The sequence below is a fragment of the Pogoniulus pusillus genome, chromosome 29 (genome assembly GCF_015220805.1).
Source record: "Pogoniulus pusillus isolate bPogPus1 chromosome 29, bPogPus1.pri, whole genome shotgun sequence".
Taxonomy (NCBI): Eukaryota; Metazoa; Chordata; class Aves; order Piciformes; family Lybiidae; genus Pogoniulus; species Pogoniulus pusillus.
In genome coordinates, this window is record NC_087292.1 from 8,753,231 (window position 1) to 8,774,509 (window position 21,279).

The 21,279-nt window shown below is 39.0% G+C and overlaps 1 protein-coding gene across 2 annotated transcripts in view; it reads right to left on the reverse strand.

The window, feature by feature from the left end:
• RIPOR3 (RIPOR family member 3) overlaps positions 1 to 21,279 on the reverse strand; it is a 52,712-nt gene that overhangs the window by 30,546 nt on the left and 887 nt on the right. For both annotated transcript variants that reach the window (XM_064167857.1, XM_064167858.1), the window contains exon 2: positions 742 to 858. In XM_064167857.1, the coding sequence (XP_064023927.1) occupies positions 742 to 842 (101 nt within the window). In that variant the 5' untranslated portion in view covers positions 843 to 858. The remainder of the gene's footprint in view (positions 1 to 741; positions 859 to 21,279) is intronic.

Here is a 21,279-nt window from a genome sequence, read left to right on the forward strand (position 1 = left end):
TCAGAAAAAGAGCAAAGCATTTGTAGTAGAAAATGTGCAGTTATCTACACAGCAATGCTACACAACAATTTATGACAAGCAAAAAGGGAAAAACAATGCAAGATGGCTTAGCAATTACAAGGCTTGACTGAAGACTGGAAAACTAGACTGCAGCCTTGGCTGTACTACAGACCTGTTTCTGATAGCAAACTTGCAGTGGCCTTCTTGGCTCATTTGCATTCTTCCCTTCCTCTCATTTGTGGCACTGCTAGGCAGTAGCCCTTCCTCTCATGTGATGCTGCTCTGGCATTATAGCTCCATAACTGCGGGAGAACTTCAGCTAGCTTCAGTTACATGTTTTGCCAGGATTCACCATTAAGAGCTCCACCTTTTTAAAGGTTTACAAGACTTTTAACTACCATAACTATTTAGAAGATTTTAATCAGAAAACACTAGTGTAGTACTGGGCTGCTAACCAGAAGGGTCGTGGCCCTTTATGTTTCTTGAAGAAATGGATGTTCTTAACTGCCTGATACATGACCTCTGAAACCCAGCCATCTCTGGAGTACAGTCTGTATAGCAGTAAGATAATGTGGGGTGAAGTATGGCTCTTTATCAGTGAACCACGACAACATTCAACAGTTTTAAGATAAGGTTAAGGAACAGCTTTGACACATAGGTCCCTTAGGTTAAAAACCACACTGACAGTACCTAATGTCTGTTGTTCAAATACTCAGATGCTTTTCTTTTCATGCTACTTACGCTAATTTCCTGCTTTGCACAGTGCTGAATCCAGTGAAGGAACAACTCCTGCTGATACCACCTCCATCAGCAGGAGACACGAATGTGAGTTTGACTGACATGATTGTCTACTGGATTCTGAAATAAAGAGAAAAACCAGATGAGTTAAAGCCTCCTTGGCAATTTGGGCTTGTGCTGCTGCAAGTGCTGAGATGCACAGAATTGGAAAGCCAGAACAGACAGTAGATTAAATAAAGACTCCCACTTGTCTGCTATACACGTCTCCTCTGTTGTCATCCACAATGCAATTAATAAAGGACTGAGTAGTCTAAAATGAAATCTCTCATGCCCTCTTCAATTTCTGATTGATTTTACAAACTTACTATGTAAATGCCAGAACAGCCTTAATTCACAAGCACTCTACAGTTCTGATTTTTAAAAACCCTTTAATTGTCCCACTGCTTAAGGAGTTCAAGCCAACCAATATCCTTCCAAATCAGTTTGGATGCCAGAACAATACTTAAGCTCCAGACTTAGTCAAAAAGCTGTTCTTTGCATCTGCACAGAGCTACACTGCAACCAATGGTAGAACTGGGTGAGTGTGGTACTTAAGCCCACAGCAGAAGTCTGGCTTAAGCAGTAAATTTCAGGTTCATGCTCCTCCTTTGGCAGGATTTCTCTTGGATTGCTCTCTTCTGTTTTCCATCACTCAAACCCTTTTTCTTTCTGGAGAATTGTGTTCTCTGCCATATGTCTATAGAATCCAAGTTACAGTGTAAGTAACAGACATATCCTTCAAGACAGCTGTAGAAAATCACCCAGACAGTTAATATACAGAAAAAAATCCCTTCCTTTTCCCCTCAAGCTGGTGTAAAGTAAACACCACAACTGAGTAAAACTGAGTAAAATGAAAAGCTGGAGTGTCTATTTGTAGAACTGCAGAAACTCCAACAAAAACCACTGCATATTCCATGTAAAAGTTTGTCCCACGTTACACAAGCTCTGAGGAACAGTGAGCTCTTAATCACAGCAGATACTGGAAAGGAGCACCCACACTCAACCCTTACACCTGACAATATTCCCCCAGCATGGCTACCATTAGTCAGACTTGAAGCCCAGAAATGTGAAAACTCTTATCATGGCTCTGCCACTAACTCAGAGAGCAATGCTCAGTGCTCAACACTCCTCCAGGCTGCACATAAAGAACTGAATGATTAAATACACTCCCTGAGAGGAGTGAGATTTGTGAGTGTTTTGCTAATTCTGGTCCAGTCTACAAGCACAGGGAATTGCTGTAAGTAACTATGCTTTAAGTACCATTACCTACCAAAGCAGCAACAAACATTGGCATAGATTTCCACAAGGAGAGACACTACAGTGAGACTTCTTTCATTAGAAGCCACTCAGTCAGTTCCCTGAACTGAGGTCTAAGATTCCCATTTCTTTGCCAGCTCTCTGTGCTGCGCCAAGCTCATGAAAAAAGCCAAAGATTTCAGATAAGATATGAAAATGATACATTCAAGCCAAACAGCTACCTGCTTTGCAAGCTAACTAATTGGTCCAAAAAGGTGTTGGGCATGTTTAGGTGGTTTGTACTCAGTGCATTGAAGTCCACATGACTTTGGTAATCAACTGCTACATGGAAAAAATTAGGTGCATCAAAATCACCTTTTAATCAAACTGTATAGCGCTCACATTCTCTGGGTTTAAAAGGATGCCTACTTAACCTCCTCAATCAGAGAAAGCTGAATTTTCAACATATTTTCCATTCTTTCCTCTAGTTTTCAGATGCTGAAGTCTCTGAACTGCGATGCAGCAGAAGGATCATTAGACTGAAAAACATACAACTTACTGAAAAATGTGGTTGCACAATAAGCTGTTAAAGGAAGAAATTAAAGGAATAGCCTCATGGTTATTGACCACATCTCTCATCAAGGCTAGGCCAGATTCCCAGGATCTATTCCTCAGCCCTTTAACCTGGGAAAATTAGTTGCTGAGCAAAAAGGAGGAAGAAAATGCAGGAAAAAACTTGACCAATTTCACAGGACTCCTAAAGCCTGCATAGAATGAGACTGAAGGCCCTCGAAGCATGTAGATAAGAACCAAACAAAATCAGGTAGACCTTTGACAGCCAACAGAAATAGGAAAATGATGATAACAGTCCCAAAGTAAAGATCTGCGACACTGAACTGTGAAGAATTAAGTTGGAAACGAACAGACCTCCAAACTTTGCTAGTGAAAGAAATGAATTGCTTAAATTTCCTAGACAGGATTCTGTAGCCCCATATGTTTCCATAAATCAAATATCATTCTGGATTTAAGAGGATGCACTGCTGCAATAGAAATGAGAGATGAATTGGACCTCACTTGCACACAGCCATAAGCATCTCAACATTCTCACGGGTCATTTGTTTTTCCTAACTGCACAGAGCTCAGTCCTCAGGGCCAGTGACCATGTCATGTTGTGCTCTAACGCCTAGCTACATCCAAAAGCAATTCACAAACAGATTTTCAGCTCCTCTTGCAAGAATGAAAAGAATTCAAATAATGTTAGGAAAGCAACATTAAAGGGACTATCTTTCTGCCTCTGAAATAAGGTTGGCAAAGTCAAATACCACTTGGTACACACCTGCATATATATTTTTTATATCAAGAAAGAAATCTTATAGCTCATTTCACACTTCTGAGTCGAAGACCATAAGTAGGATGTCAAGACAACATTATATCTGTAAGAAAGATTTATAATTGCAGTTGTTTAAACAGAGCCTTTTGTTAGCCAGAGTGTCTGTATAAAGAAGTGCTGAACTACGTTACCACTGCCCCTGAGAGAAAGCATCTGGACATATCTCAAATTCAATTCTCCCTTTAGGCTAGAAATACATCAGGTAAGGACCCCTGACAAAGCTGAGTTCAAATCTGGATTCCAACCTGTAACCTCTGCTACAGAGGCCACTGTCTCCAAATCTTATAAATACAGAGATTATACCCTGGGGAGCAGAGGAACTTCCTCTCTTTTAACCTTCCTCAAAGCACAGAATGTAGATACAGTAGCTAGCTAAGGGCTGGCATATACAGAGCACAATACCAGCCCGAAGGAGCCTACTGCCAGGGACAACAGAAACATCAAACTACTGGAAAAAAAATCAAGGAATCTTCAAAAAGCCTGGTAAAGCTTGTGGAGTGAAACAGATCTCCACACTGCCAGGTATTAACTGACTCAAACATTTTAATACCTGCAGTTTTGTAAGTCTCAGAAATGTGGTTTTGGTACAAACCAAAAGAGGGAGTGTTTTTTTCCCAAATTAAAGGAGTCTATTTGTCCCTATTTCAATCATCTGCCATAAAAGGCTATTGGCCTTTACCTTCAGTGTCACCTGGACATGCAGGGCTGCCAAGCATCAGAGCTTCTATGCAGCAGTGAGTACAAACTGCTTTGCCCCTGTCAGTATTAGGCTGTTCCTCAAGCCAAATGACCTTCATCCTCTACAAACAAAAAGCTGCTGTCTGTTTGTGTTTATGGCTAAACTTTTCCAGTCACATACATAATTGTTTCTAGGCACAATGGTTTCAACAATTTTATGAGGAAAATATGACTCACAGACTTCTTGCAAAATACTTCTGCTTATGCTTTGGACTTCAAATCAGTAGCCATGTCTTCTCTTTAAGGACCTCTAAGAGGTTTGCTTGACCTTGGTGAACTGAGAATAGGGTAAAATATTTCTGTTCCAGCTGCAAATGCCTAGTTGGTGTTGGTTGAGAGACACACTCTTGCTCTCAGCCTGCAAAAACTGCCCCAGACTTCTGCTTCTTGCAGCTCATTGTGGACACAAACATCGAGTTGATGGCCTTGGCAATGGGTGGCTTACAGATCTCACTAGTAGGGCAGTACCCATTGCTGACCGGCTTCAGCAAGCAGCAGCTGCCGAATAAAATTAAGCCTGCCTGAAATCAAGTAAATTATTAAGCACTAAAGAAAATAAGCAGAATGACTGACCACAAGCTATCAAATGCCAATCACTTCAGTGCTTTAGGATCATGTTTGTGATTCTGGGTACATTCTGTGAGCATGGCCATGTGTCTTACACCACCCGATGCTAACTTCTTCCTTACATTTTTAGATTGTTATTTTTACATATATTTTTATCTGTGCACACTGCATTAACTTTACTTGCAAAGCACAATGAATTCATTTTGTGTTATCATAACAGAATCCTTTTCTCAGTATCAGATGTACTCAACATTTTTATTGTTGGGACTACAGCCCTAACCCTAAATATGTGGCTTATTATTGTGGCTATATGGAGAATTCTCTTAGTAAGGACATTTCTGCATAGCACAGTAACTAGATTTTACTGTAGGGTTGTCACCTACAATCTATGTCTTTTTAGAGCACAGTTTTATAAAATCCACTTCAGCTCCATGACAGCCAAGCAAATTTGCCATTAGTGGGTATTGGTTCTATACCATTCCTACTGAAACTCAGCTTTCGCTGCAGGTAATCAAAATCAGTAGTGACTTCAGGAGATGAAGATTTAGGGCTTTAGAGATAGATGTTCTCTGGACTGACTACAGAAATTATCAGTGATTCCAACTAATCATCTGCTGTTTCAAAAAAAAACTTAAGTCAAAGGCTTTAAGTTACTTATTCTGCTTCCCTGAATTTGTTTTAAACTCCACCAGAGAATCACAGAATTAACTAGGTTGGAAAAAACCTCTGAGATCATCGAGCCCAACCTATCACCTAATATCTTCTAATTAACTAAACCATGGCACTAAGTGCCTCATCCAGCCTCCTTTTAAACACCTCCAGGGATAGTGACTCCACCACCTCCCTGGGTAGCCCATTCCAATGGCAAATCACTTTTTCTGTGAAGAACTTCTTCCTAACAATAACCTATTTTGCTGCTATAATTGCATCTGTACTAATATTTTAGCAGATATAAATACATATTTCAAACACCTAATAGGTGAAAAGACAATTCTAATATATTTACACCAGAAAAAGTCTAACATATGTCAAATTTAAGGCTGATTTTGCAAACTGGGCTACATTTGTCTGCCATCACATTGATGTAACCACGACTATTTTTCTTCCTCCCATTTATTTCAAAACTGAGGAACAATGGAATTAACAAACACTTCTGAATCCTTATGGTGGGTGGTATCCATTTCAAAACACAACAGCAAACAATGGCATTTAAGTCTTTCATGACACTGATAGAAAAAACAACATAAATCAGATTGTCACACCATATTATAATACTTGGAACAAAGTCTTAGGGCTCGGCTGGACCTGAACCACTGAAGCTTTCTATGATTTCAATATACTGTGGAACAGGCTGGAAATTTCTAGACCTCAGCATTTACTTTGCAGCATTGGACATCTAAAGAATCCAGACCATTAAATTTAATGAAGCTCCTGAGAAGTGATAACATCATGTCTCAGCCCTAATTACTCTAAAGGTAGTTGTAATGTAGGCTGACTGGAGAATGAAAGTGACCATCTTGTGTGCAGCAGAGTGTCGAATCCACTGGGAAAATGCACATTGTATTTAATCTTTGCTCTTCAGCATTCTTTAGAAAACCATTGACCTCCGTGGCAATGTCTAATTTGCTAGATAAACATTCCAAATTTATGATTAAAACTCTTTAAATTTTAAGCATTTTTGTCCAGTAGTTAGACAAACATTCTATTTATACGTACATCTATTGGCAGAATTAAGGAAAAGCTCTCTGGTTATTTGTCTAGAGATGAAAAGTCATTTGAATTAGGAAAACAGAGAGTGCCCTTGATGTCACATCTCAACATTGCTATTTTAACACAGCCTGACATTCAAACAAGGATCCTTTCTTCAGATAAATCCTCTCTGTAGAAAGGACTCCCAGCACAAGGATCCACAGCAGAATCTGAGGTTAGATGTAATTGACTTACCTAGAACTGGCATCTCACACCAACACATTTAACTTGCAACTAGTCTGACACACAGTCAGGGGAAGAGTCACTGCAGTGACAGATATGAAAAATGTTTCATATTTTGGTTTTATATCATAAAAGAAGTTTGCAAAAAAAGGAGGTAATGGAGACAAACAGCTGCCTGTGACGAGGTTTTGGAAGTTTCCTCCTTTGTTCATTTATCATTTGTCTCTGAAGGACCAACAAGTAAATACTGCTTCTCTCTCACACACTTTTCCCTGCTCTCCCATCTCGTTCCTTCTCATCTCTTTCTACCCTCTGGTTCATATAATGGGAATAAATCAGTAGCTGAACTCGTGCAACTTTCTTTACAGAAAGATGCAATCTATCTACCAAAGAGGTATGCTTAGCCAGAGTGCTGTAAAGTCCACTGGATAGAGCTGTACAAAGCCTTTTCCACGCATATTCACCAGACATTTCTTCTGCTTTGACTGAGCAACGTCAACAATTGCATAGCAATCTTGCTGCAAGTAGAAGAATTTGATTCATTGCATAGCTGCACATGTGTTCCGAAGGACTTCTTGACCTAATCCTGTTTAACTTAGATTATTGCTAAATTATTTAACTTAGTTTTTGGGTGCTTCAATTTGCACCAAACCTATATCTTTTGGGTTGTGTTTTGAAAATCTGAAGCGAGTCAGGAGTATAATCCCATTCTCAAAAGTAAGTTAGGTTCTTAGGAGCTAGTTGGACTGGTTTTTAATAAGAATTGCATCCACAGCATGCAGTATTTAGAAAGATGGGGTCCCAAGTCTCAAACTCTTTAGCAATTTTTATCTAGGCAGCTTCAACTCTCAAATACATATTTAAATGCTACATAGCTGACATACTTTCCTCCTAGCCACAGTCAAGTCATAAAAAGGAAATCAGATAAACAGCTTTGATCCATGTTATTGCTTTAGCCATTAGGCCCTTCTATAGCTTTATGCCACCTTCTGGAAATGAGGTTCTGGTATCCAGGTCTCCTAAACAGCAATACATTTAAACACCATTAAGTGATCTCCTCAGATAGCTTCTCCTGCGCTGGAAGTGCTGTCTCTGATGTAACCATTTCTAGCGTAGGTCTTTGAACACAGGACTCAAATGTCAAGTCCAAGATGACCTGTTTTTCAAGCCTGCAATTCAAAATGTTACTGTATTTCTAATTAGTTTTCATCTGAGCATACAGATCCAAGTTCTATTCTCGGTGCCATTGGTGCACATCCAGAGGAAATTAATCAGTCATTTATTCCAGATTTCCAGTAGAATCCCAGCAGCAAATGTTGGCCTGCACTTAGTTAATGACCTGGAAAGTATTTTTCAAGACATAATTTTGTGGTCAATTTTGTACCTCCCTCTAGTGGCAGCAGATATCAACCAAATGAAGCACAAAGGAGACCTTGTCACGGATCACACACTGATGTATTGTGCCCATTTCTTTCATGGAAATACGTTACTCACGCTCAAGGTTGGCTGTAAATCTCACCCCAACGTTTTTGGGTTTTTTTGGGTAAGGCTGTAATAAGAAAAGAATCGCTGACTGCATATAATCCAAATCCTCCTCTACTTTCTTTGCCAGTATATGGCATGCTCCTACAGCCACATGGAGCTCCTCCACATTTGCCTACACCATAGCTCTTCTAGTTGCTCTAAGTACTTTTGCACTGAGTTTTCTTCCCTCCTCAGGGGAAGGCACAGAACAATTCACCCATTATCAGCTGATTTATGAGCACCGGGCTTGCTGCTAGCTCCTCTGGTTTCAATTTCAAACTTGATGACAAACTTGCAAGCCTGAATCAGAAGTTCAGGAATGTGGCAGGCTCCACACGCTAGCCTGACTTGCAGCTTTCTCAGCTTTGGCAGAATTTGAGTCTGCAGTTAGCTACATTATAATGAATACTTAAAACCAAATTCCTGACAAGAGAAGAAGCAGATGGCGCTGAGGGAGAGCAATTTACAAGTGATGAACGGGCTCTTCCATTTCTGACAAAGAACATTTTGCCTGGCAGCAAGGCACTGAACCCTACCAGTTCTTGAGAGTTTCCTCCTTAATTAGGAACCCCAAGGAAATTCTTCTGTAATACGTGTCCCATTCTCCTTGTTTCACCTAATCTCTCTCTGAATATATGTTACAGCTAGACTTATCAGGTGTGATCATGTTTCCATCCATTAGAAAGGGTGAGGCAGGAGCCTCCTAAAAGCCCATTTCCAGGTCACTTATGAAATGAGTCCTCTATCTCAGCCTTAGGGTTGTGGAAAGTCCCAAGGCAAAGCTTCAACAGAAACCAGCATGATTAATAGATAGATGTTTTTTTATTACACTGAGAAGAATGTATTAACCACAACAGACTACTTCCAGTAATAGTGAAAACTGGTGCATGTGGGATGTATTTTGATACCTTTGAAACCTGAAATCTCTGAAACCCCAGAGACAACAATGGTATGTGTGTTGGGGCATGCCTCTGAACCAGCAGAAGTGATCACAGAATCACAGAATCAACCAGGCTGGAAGAGACCTCCAAGGTCATCCAGTTCAACCACTCTCTCATTTAGTTGTCTGATCAATAAATCCATTGCTTTATTAAGAGTAAAAGTCCTAAGATTAAGACTAAGTCAACTTCCTGAGGCAATCATATTTAATCTGCAGAAATACTACCAAGACAATCTTGTGCCACAGAAATAATGAAGTTGCTGTTAGAGTTAGTATCCCAAAGAACACTGGAAAAGGAGGAAGAAGTCATATGAGAGGGAAAGAGGAGAGAAAAGGCTTGTGTTTTCAAGCAGGGTATTTTCTTTAAGGCCAAGTAGACGAAGACTTATTTTTTTCAGTTGGTACTTCACTACTGATTAGTGAATCTCAGTACCTTAAATCATGAAGGAGGAAGTAATTTTCAGATATGTCAAAAGCAAAACAATTCAGGATGAATCTCATTGATCAGCTAAGAGCTGAAGCATCAACAAATTAGTTGTTATGTTTGAACATTTAATCTAGTCTGAATTTACTCCTCCTAGCACAGACTTGAACTCATATTTACTAACAAAAGAGCTATCAGAAATTCTAGCACTGGTTCTGTAATAATGTTCCCTTTCTGTAGGTACTCCATAAGCATGTAAACTTTACTTGTGGGAAAAACAAACAAACAAACAAACAAAACCAAGAACCTTCAAACATATGTGAATATATTTGTACTTTGCCCTTCGTTTCTTACCAATTCCTAACACATATGCTCTGACATTCACAGACCACATTTTTTATGCTGTTATTCCCTGCTTTTATTTGGTTTGGGTTTGTTTTTTATGAGGTGAACTTTGCACAGCCCAACTCTAGCTCCTATAAAATCTGTGTCTTAAATGACCAGATTTAGTGATTTTTGTATGGGGGGGGGGGGGGGAAACCAACAACCAAACCAACATATAACCAAGGCCTACATACTAATGACACAGCTACACTTGGAAACAGATGTTCTACCCCCTTTAAACTAATGAGGAAAGGAATATGGAACAGATAGGTCAGGAAAACTCCTGTTTAGTTTTGCATTTGGAATTATGGGAAGAGTGCAGAAAAGACTGATGCTTCCACGTAAGGGGAGGGGAGAAGGATGGCAGTTCTGCTGAGGATGAAAATTTACACTGCTCCACTAGCTTCAAAACACTTCCACCTCACAACCTTGCTTGTGCCAGTGTCCGTCCTACTCCCTGAACTCACAGAAGCATCCCAGAGAGAGCAGGCCAGATCCTATGGATGAGCTGCTCTAGCCCTATTCAAACCAATTCTTACAGAAGTTCAGGGCTTGGCCCAGTTATCTCCTTTGCATTTAGCAGTGTGAAAAGACTCTAACTCACCTGTTTTCAAGACATAAAATAGACCAATTATTTAAGATCAGATGCTGTGAAAACCCTAACTTCTGACAGAAATCTGACTAAGCATGGATTTATTTTTTTAACTAACTTTGTCCATCAGTGTGTTCTTCAAATATAAATTGTATTCTGCTGCTAGTCTGAAGACAGATAAGAGTTTTCAGACCATCACTTCTCTGCTCAATCTTGCTCTCATCAAAGTCACTGGGAGCTTTGCCATAATTTCAGAGAGGATGAACAAGACCCTTGTAGTCATGATTTGGCACTCAGACTGGAAAAATGCATTAGTGATGGCTTTCTATAGAAAAGATGTAGCAGCTTTTCCTTCTAGCTTAAGCTTCTTTAAACAAAATATTTTTATATGATCTTAATCACTACACACCCTTGCAGTAGAGAGAGGGTCCTTTGCCACAGGAGCAAAAATGCATCTACTGCTGTATAAGGTTTTGTGAGACACAGTCATTACATGCAGAGGAAACTGGGTTTAATGGGGCCCTAGTTCCCCTGGGGACAACCATAATATAAATTATTAATAATAAAAATAAACACTGGCTAGCTTGAACTTCACTTCATTCCCTTGGAGCTTATTTTTGTGTCAAAATTAGCTAAATAAAGCCCATTTGAAAGAATGCTTAATTGCAAACCATCCAAACAAAACAAAAAAGGAACTAATTGGTTTTTAAATATTAAACATTCAAAAGGAGATGGCTTTGGAAACAGCTGAAAGACTAATGTATATTAGGATACATATGGTGAAACAAGCAGTCAAGCAAAATGCAGTCTGAACTGGACTCCATTTACTTTTAAGCCAGATATTCAAGTTGCGTCAGTCTGGTTCTGCCTAGAAGACAGCTTTGGATTATTTCAAGCCTAAACAGAATTACAGCTGAACTCTTTTGAAAACATAGAATCAGAAGAGTCAAACTTCTGTACTGACTTCTAGACATGGTTTGCCCAGGAAAGACTGCAAAATCTACAATGATCATGACTCCATGGAGTGCCCCTTAAACCTAGTTCAGCCTAAAAACGACAGCTTACCAAAGACTCATGTTTCAAGTGTGTTTTCTAAAGCAGTTATTTTCCTGGAAGCTGGGTAGGGAGAGGTCACATAAACAGTTCTGACAACACTTCACTAAAGGAGAGTGGAGATGCCTTCCATCCGAACAAATTACTGCAGATTTGCTTTGGCCTTTATAAACTTCCTTTCTTCAGCCTTCTGGTTGTGTTACTGCTATTCAATTCAAACATTTCACAGTCAGCAAATAGAAAGAATCCAGTTGGACATGTGAAAACTCCCTTTCCGTATTCATTAAAGGTCAATACAGTTGGGACACTTAAATCACAAGTAATTCTCACAAGACAAGAAAATGATCTCTCTAATGTGACTGAAATTTGTAAACATGAAAAAGAACTTTCTGCATTAAAAAAAGACCAAGAAGTAGATGACTTATAACCAAAACCATATATTCAAAATAATATTTGAAAAGTGTTATTAGCAGAAAAACTTTTCTTTGGAGGACCATGTGTGCTGTGGCATGAAATCAGACTAGTGGTAAGTCACTGAAAGCACCCTGCCTGATCAGCCACATGTTTACTTTCCCACTTATCAATAGCTGACATTAACAAGACTTCTGCCAGAGATAATAAATTCCTGGAAATGTCAGGCTCTTCTGCATCACCCAGCCCAAGCACAAGAGAGCTACTCACTGGAGAAAAAAAGGCAGACATAACTGGAAGTGCTGAGCAGTAGTTGCTCAGTAGGACCAGTTGAGATCAAACCACTTCAACATTTAGGCCAAAAGCTGAATTAATGTTAAGGCCCCTTGAAATGTTATGAATATCATCAACAAACACGGCCAGAGTCACTCATGAAACTGCATTTCACTTTTGTGCACAAAAAAATCCATCAGCTCTCTGTCTCAAACTTCTTCAGAGACTATGAACCCAGTTGTTTGTTCCCTGAGGACTCAAAGCTTTTACTGCAGCTAGCAGCCACATCTGGTTAGTGTTTCATGTTTTTCATCATCACAAGAAGTTTTTCTTAGAACTCAGACTGGTTTACTCAGCATCTATGTGTTAAGTACAACAACAAAACTCCAACAGAAGAGATAGCTGAGGTCTTCTGCCAGTCCATTTCCACCTCCCTCCAAGAAAGACACAGGCAATCCTGGCAAAATGAGTATTCTGCAAGTATTTTGCCAGCATTGCTAAACCTTCATGGATTTCATTTTTTTAACATTCCTCTTAGTGCACGCAGCTATGCCAGAGTTTTTTAACACAGATCTGTCCAGTTATACTAGAAAGCTTTGTTGGTTTAGTTCACCTCATATAGTTTTGAGAGGTATTAGTAGTCTGTAGATAATGTAAACAAATCATCCAATGTGAAACCTGTGTGCCTGTACTACCACTCACTGCTATCAGATTACTGGTGTTGGGTAGTACAAAAGTTCTCCTAGAATGAATGGAGTAACTCAGCAAACCTGTGCTTTCCATTAGTGTAGTTAAAACTACCTCTCAGCCCTAAACCCAAGCAATGCTAACACATGCATAAGTTTATGCTGTGCTATAACTGCTTCTATACTTGCACTTTCTGCTAATGCAGCCATGTTGATAAAAGAAACATTTTTTCAGTCCTTACTCAATTGAGCTGAGGATAGGAATCTGCAACATAGACAGAGATAGCAGTTACAGAAAGGGGCTTGTTACTTGTGTCTTTTTAGATACTACAAAGACTTTGCCAGTGCAGATGTACTGCAGAGAAAAGAATAAATTGTATTAGCAGGCAACACTGCCATGTCAACACAGCTGCAGAACCATTTAATGCCATATGCCTACATCATTAGAAACTCTCAATGAGATCATTATAGAAGTACATTTAAGTGCAGAATGAAGGTTAGTGTGGCTAACCCTCAGCACACAAGTATAGAACAACTCCAGTTCTCAGCTGACAAAAAAATCTGTGGGTAAGTCCTTCAAGCCTCATAAACCAAGATTTACTTTTTGTGATGTAAATGGACTTAGTCTGTGTTACCCAGACTCTATTACTCACCTACAACACAGTCAGAGTTGAGACCACTCTTGCAGAATAGGATTGTGCCACTTGATAAAAACTGTGTCCTCTGTAAGGAAGTTCTTAGCTCCCTTTCATCATGGAAGGAGTGAATAGCAATGCTAACATGCATGCTGTTTGAAGCCTATGAAAAGCTCTTTCCTAAGGCCAATGAGCAAAAGACTCAAGGTATTAATCAGTTTACTGTACATACTGATCCTTAGTTCTCAGCTTCTACTGTCAGAATAGAACGTGGACAAACAAGAGTCACCTTCAGAATGTGGTATGTAAGGAAATGACAGATTTGCATCAACTTCTAGTTATTAGACCTTCAGAGAGGTCTAACACAAAATTGGATGGCCAGATGCATAGCTCATACATCACTGCTGCTTGACTGATAATTTAAGGAGTCCTGGTAATGGATGAGATCACCAGAAAAGACCTTTAAATTTCAGGACAACACATAGGCAAAACAGTTAAATATCACAGTGCTGTGATGAGTCCAGTGATTTCAAAGGCACTATATGTGTACTAATCTGCCTTTTTTTTTTGGCATCAGATAGGCATGATTTGTGAAAGACATAGTCATCATGCACCTTGCCAGATGAGCCTCAGACGATGGCAGCAGTGTCCAGAATGCTGAGAGGTGCTATGAGCACAACAGTGATAACACCTTCCCTTAAGGAGGAACCCTGCCTGGCTGGAGAGGCAGAAGATAGAACAGAATGTCCCTGTGATGTGCTGTGTCCCCTGGCAGTTTTCCCACACTTGCAATATGACCCTCCAACCATCAGTGCACGGATCATTGATCTTATGAACTCACATTTGTGATCCTCCACAGAAATGACATTGAGAATGTACAGCCTGGAGAACTTACTGGCAGAAAAATCACTCTTGGGTGATCTTCAAAAGTCAGAAATGACCATTCAGATACAAAGTATACATGCTGACAAGTGATTCCAACAACATACTAATTCAGGTTCAGAATTAAATCCAGATCCTGACAAGGTAATGGCAGACAGTGCAGTCAGTGTTATAATAGAAAAATGGTGGTTTGCTCCATGTGACTTGGCTTAGTCAGGAGAGATATTTTACAACAAACTACAGTTTTACCATATTGTAAAGATAATCTGACAACTAGAAGTCAAAGTATACTTGCTCATTGCTTTAAATTAAACTAAGAGCCATTAAATTTATACACATACAAGAGAAAGATTCACCAGGTGTTACTGCAGCTCTAGAGAAAAGATGCAAGGCTGGGCAGACACAGAAATTCTGTCAGGAGATTTCACCAGAAGATACAATACATTTTCTCATCCAAGCATTCTCCTGCAGAGTACATCCTCTTTAGATTTGTGATTTTGTTCCCGAGTAACCCAAGTTCTGCAATTTTGAGCTACTTTGCACCATTGTTTATTTGTTTTGCACTTCTGATGTTTGTTTGCAGACAGTTGGGATGCCTGCAGTGAGTTTCTAAGGTTAAATTCTTTATTTGTTAACAAGTTATGTTGGTTGCACAAGACACTGGCATGTGAACACTTCAGAAAAAGGGAGGGGTACAACTCAGCCTCAGTAGAATCAGAAACAAGACCAAATGACTTCAGTAAAGCTACACAAAGGATAGCTCTGTTGTTTCAGTGAGAGTTCTGGTTAATTAAAGTACTATTTCCCATCAGCTTTCTACATGCAGGACTCTTCAAGGATGGCACTACCTTGAAGATCACAGTGTAGGCTTCCATTTGAGACAACAGATAGCAAAAGTCCAATGACAGATTTTCATAAAGTCTGGGCATCTATCATCATGCTAAAAGCACAAAACAAGACACACAGTGATGTGCAGTTATAGATAGATCTTCACAACAACGAGGCTAAAGATGTGATGTTGATGATGGAATTAAACTGATGCATATTTAGACATGATCCATCCATTTTAAGTGCTCTTCTCTTTTATCTTCCATTGTAAAAAAAAATAGGTAATTAACTTGTTACAGATCAGTTACCTTTTCTGTGAACTTTCTGTATATATCAACTATTATCCACATTTTCACATGCAGTTACCCAGCAGGTACACTCTACTGCAGTAACTGATCACATGTACCTCTGTGTATCAAAGCTTTTTGAAAACCCTGGCCTACTATTTAAGCTTTGCTGATCTCACCAACCAAAATCTTTACTTATAATCTTGAGAAAACTTCTAAACTCTTTTCAATTACATAATGTAAAAGTGGCAGAACTGCGGTGCAGAGGTAAGTTGGAGGTTATTTACCTTACATTTGGTCTGCACCAGCAGAAAAATAAACCTGTTCATGGTTAACACTAAAGCAGTAAACATCAAGATTATAAAGCACAACAAGGTCTTTAAATAGTCTCACTGCTTATCTGTTGAAGCCCAGTATTGGAGAATGGGTTTTCCCTCTTCAAGCCTGTGGCAATTTGAATAATAAGGCAGAGGTTATGTAAGTGCAAAGAATTATGGAAAAAATGTAAGTGGAAAGGACACAGTTTTAAAATGCACTTGACTTAACTCAAATGTAGCCCAACTGACATTATTCAGACTTTCCAGTCTTATTCAATACTGGATTGAAACCAAACACAAGAAATTTCAGGCCCAAAGGACACTTTAAAGAAATTATAAGCACCTATATATTTCTAGTTTACAACATCTGTCTAAGAAAGCTCTACTGCCTAAAAAAGGCCAACCTATCTTCTCATAGGATTAGACAAAAGGGATGTGAACTAATTAAGGGGATGTTTGGATCAGCTTGCAAACACAAGGGCTGATTCCAGCCCAAAGAGCATCCAAACCAGATAGCTGGATGCAAATATCTGTGGTCTTCCAGCGAAACATGGATGCAGATTCAGATCCAAATTTTACACTGAAAGTTCATGTCTAACCTGTGCAGACAAAAGCTCCAGGCCCAGCTCTGCATTCCTTCCACACCCAGAACTGGAGTTCTGCCTGAATAAGGAATGCAGGAGAGAAACTAAATTCTTATCGCTGTGGCAGATCTTGTTTGGTGATGTGCATGCCTGTGAACTTGCCAAAACTGAGATGTGTGGCATGGCATGCAGGCTAGTTTCAAACCTGGTAAGATTGCCACAAATTGCTCCTGTAGAACACTTAAACCAAGGTAAAACTATTTCCATAAGCATAAGTAACTGCTCCTAACACTACCATGCCCGGATAGCTTCCAATATTTCTGTTACAAACAATGTTTATCAATGGAAAAGTGAGTATCTCAGATTTATATCAAAAAATGAGTAACAAAGGGAATAAATTATATATTTCCAAGCTGAGGGCAATTAAAAGTATGGTTGCATTACAAAAAATATTTAAAAGATATAATTTCACAGAGGGAAAATACTAAACAAACTAATTATAAAAGAAGGCTTCTCAGATTTATGTCCACCATCCTCCAAAATCACAGGGTACCATTATCCATACAGATGCATATGGTCAAAATTTTCCATCACTCCAAGGGGACATGAACTTCACCTTGGCTTTTGATGAGATAAAAAGAAGTTATGCTTCCTTCAGCTTCCCAGCCAGTAGTATTTCAAAATCTGCAGGGAGAAAGACCTTCCAAATGCATGAAAGTCAGAGAAGTGTGGAAACAAATCTCTTGTGGATGTGTGGATTTTGGCCTTTTTAAATTTCCCCAGATTTTTCACTCTAGCTTATACAAGGAACACTCAGCAATGCTAGTTACAGGTGTTGTGTTTTATGATATGTCTATGGTAAAACTGAAATCCTAGTGCAGACACAATTCCATCAGCATTCTTGTTACTTTAAATGAATTTGACCAAAAATCAGCATAAATTGTAGAAGACTTTTTTTTTTCTGGATACTAGCTGTATCCACATTTGGAGAGTTTCTGACAGAACTAATACATGTGCCAACCTGCTCTGCTGTAGCTGTGGCCTTCCTAGATGTTTTTCTTGTTATTCTACCCCAAACAGTATGCAAAACTCTAGGATAAAGGTGCTTTTCTTGGTCAATAATTAAAAGGCTATATTAAGGTAATTCATGTTGCATTTTGTTCAGACAAATATTTTCATAACAGTTGAGAAAAGGATAAGTTGAATAGAGTATCCTGTGGCAACCATTCTGAGAAAAAAGAAATACTAGCTAAAATCAAGGGCTTTGGCTGCTTTGGGGCTTCCTAGGCAAGATTAAATCAAAATATTTCCTATATGCATTCCCTATTTTCATCAGCATCTCAATTTTAGTAAGTAAGAATGTGCTACTAAATCTCAGCATCAGAATCTGGAATAATTTTATGTAGTCAAATGTTTTTTTTTTACTTTCACAGAAACGACTATTACTGGAAATTTTTTTCCAAAGCATGTTGCAAGTGGAGCTAAGTAAATCAGCTAGCACACTGCACTCTCTTCAAGGAAAAAGTTTCTAAAAATGAGTCAGGATTTAATAAAAGATGTCTCTGAGGTACGTAACTCCTGCCCATAATAGAATATTTCTCAATTTTCAACCTTGTATAGAGGATTTTAAAACACTAACAGATGTAGGAAACAAAAAAGACCCCAAAATTCTCCCTTATTCACTGCTGTGTACACATAGAACACACAAAGAAGCCAATGAGAGGCTCTAAAACATTTTCCACTAGAAAGACAATTTGCTCATAATTCCTTCTCCCTTTAAATTGTTTCTGTGGCAACACATCTGGTGCTATAATTTTGGGCCAGAACATTAACTACCCCAAAAGTAGTAGGTTATGTTGTTTTTCTGGTCTGCAAGAATGTGAAGCAGACAGACATCTGCACATACATGTAACCAGAAAACTCTTCTCACCTTCATAGCTGCACAGAATATTAGCTACTGATGTTTAGGCACAGCTCAACAGCACAAATTTAAAAGTATTTCTACAAAGGTTAGAGAAAACTCTTGTGGTGAGCACACACTCTGTGAGCCAGCTCTTTTTAAACAATATGAGGAGTGCTTTGGTACCTGCCATATGAAATAAGGGAAGAAAGAGTTCAGCTCATGTTACATTTCATTCCCTAATCATAAATGTAAATCTTTCTACATAACGGAGAAAGATTGATACTGATTTCTATCCTCTCCCCAGTACTATGTAAACATTACTGTGTTATCACCAGAGATATGTCAAGAGCACAAGGCCAACGTGTCTGAAGTGTCTGCTAAATTCAGATGCCCTTGTTATCAATTACCTGTACTGCAGCCCATGCCTCTCTGAGCTCTTGAGGACCAATAGATCTTACTGACCTTACCTAAACTGTAAAAATCTATTGATGCTTAATGTAAGTCTAGGGCATCCCAGCATTCTCAGAATATGTGGTCTGAGCAATTCAGTTGCAGAGAAAGGAAAAGAAAAACAAGAATAAAAGTTTACAGCTAACTCAACAGGTGAATAGTTTTCTTCATTACCAATAATCCTGACAAGTCAGTCTGAAATCTTAATGTCACACTACATGACTATAAGCCAATGAAAGCTATTATGAGCATTTTACTGTGCAACTGAGATTTACACCTCAAGACACAAACTCTACTGTGGGCCTGAGTTCTTCATATAAGGCCCACAGCAAGTTGCAAGGGCTACTACATTCACTGAACTCAGCCTGGAGTAGCAGAAGTTAAAAAAATAATGAAAATAGATGTTTGCCACTTCATCAAGGAGAACAAGGATGAATTAATGGAAAGAACACTTCTGAGAGCCACAAAATATCAGTGACACAGTAACTTTTGCAATAATAATTGCATTTCAGGCTGCCTAAGAGACAAACTCATTATTTAATATGAAAGCACTAAATTCCAATCTATCTCAGTTACATATAGATCACTTTCCTGACTACTCTTACAGTATTTTCTGTGTTAGCGACAGAGAAAACAAGATAGTCTTGGTCTTCTAATCCTCTAAATTAAAAATGATTGAATGCATTGACTGGATGAAAACCAGAGGGTTTTTTTCCTGAGAATCAAATAAAATTTATGGGTTTCAGACATTCTGTCTTTGAAGACATGCTGGTTTAAAGCAACCTGTGCTCAGGGAGAACAAATTGGCAACAGAAATGGAAAAGCTGAAAAAAGTGGATAAACCCTGGTATTTCATAAATATATATATACACTGTTTGTACTTCTGGAGGCACAATCTTGTGATCAGAATTAAACCCAGCACCCAGAGTATTTGTAGACATTAAAGGCCAGCTGATGTGCTCTGCAAGACTTTCTGCCTGTATAATTTTGGATTGTCACCAGCCAATCACCTTCCAAAATCCAGTTCTGGCCAGTTACAGTCTGGATAACTCAGCTCTGTCTGTTCCCTTTTCCTCAGTCTTTTTGGCTAAGACTGTGTATATTTTACTAATATTAAACCTACCATTCTACATAAAATATCTCCTTCACTTCCAGTCTAGCTTTTCTATTTATTTCATCCAAATGGCAAAATTACAAACCTTCTGAGACAGCTCTCACTCCCTTGCTTCATATTGTAAAACTTTCTATAAACAGAACCTCCATTTAGTCCTGCTGCACTACAACTCAACATTATCACTCCTCAAACCTCCGAGAAAGAAACACATTCAAATCATAACATTGCCTTCCCCATAGACCGAGTTTCTTTTCCCTCTCTAGCCATAGTGGCTCTATTCCACTTCTCAGGTTCTTTATGAGGATATTGCAAAGGAATATTTGTGAAGAAAGTAGCTGTAGGAGGGAATAAAGTGATATTCGTGGATCTGATACTACAGGATTTCAACTCCCTGCCTGGATTGCTCCTAAGGAACCCAGGGCTAGAGTGAGCATTGCAGAGCAACTGCACGGCTGCTCTTTGTCTTGACAGAAGGAAATCATCTCATCTTTATACTACCCCTTAGGGAATACCATTACATAACTCACTGTTTGGCCTATATTTCCCTGTCCCTGGCTCCATGCTGCTAACAGAAACATCACTGCTTCACAGCAGTTACTGACTGACTTAAGAATCGAGCTCTAGACAGGAACATATGACCTGCCATCCTGGAGAAGCCCTTTAATTCCTCTGAAAAGTATCCAGATGCTAACCAGAGCAAAGTTTTACCTGGCTACTTGTTCACTACCATATCATACGTGTTATATCTTATACAAATCTCTCTGTAGACTCAGGGCATAAAGTAGGCTTGGCCTGATGTTCAGTAATATCTCCATCCCATTTTGGCAGGTTTTCTGCAGCTTTTCCTGCACAACTACATGTGGTGCTTATGTCATCCACTCTGCTGTAGTCAGAGAAGCAGCACAAAAGTGATCAAGTGCATGAAAAATCAATATAGCAGAGAAGTTTCTAATAGGCATGTTCCTTCAGATACCACATCATTCTCAGATGTATCTCCCCATTCAACATGAAATGGCCTCTAAGAAATAGTTTGTGTTGTTTACTACCCTTACAAATTATCTCCTTCTGTTGTTTTGGTTTGTTGCCTTTTTTTTTTTCAATCAAGTTCTTTCCATAAAGACTATGTAATGTCCCTCATTAATAGGTGTAACCCCCACTTTACAGCTGTGAAAACACAGGTAGAGACGGATTAAATCTTGATCCCAACAAAGGAAATGACTGAATCAGGAGTTTTGAGTACTGGTGCCGTGCTCTGTTTCAGTAGTCAAGAAATGGCTCAAGAACTATGCAAGCTTACTCTTCAAATTCCTTCAAGTTTCTTTGGTTGATGAACAAATTTATTTCCACATGGT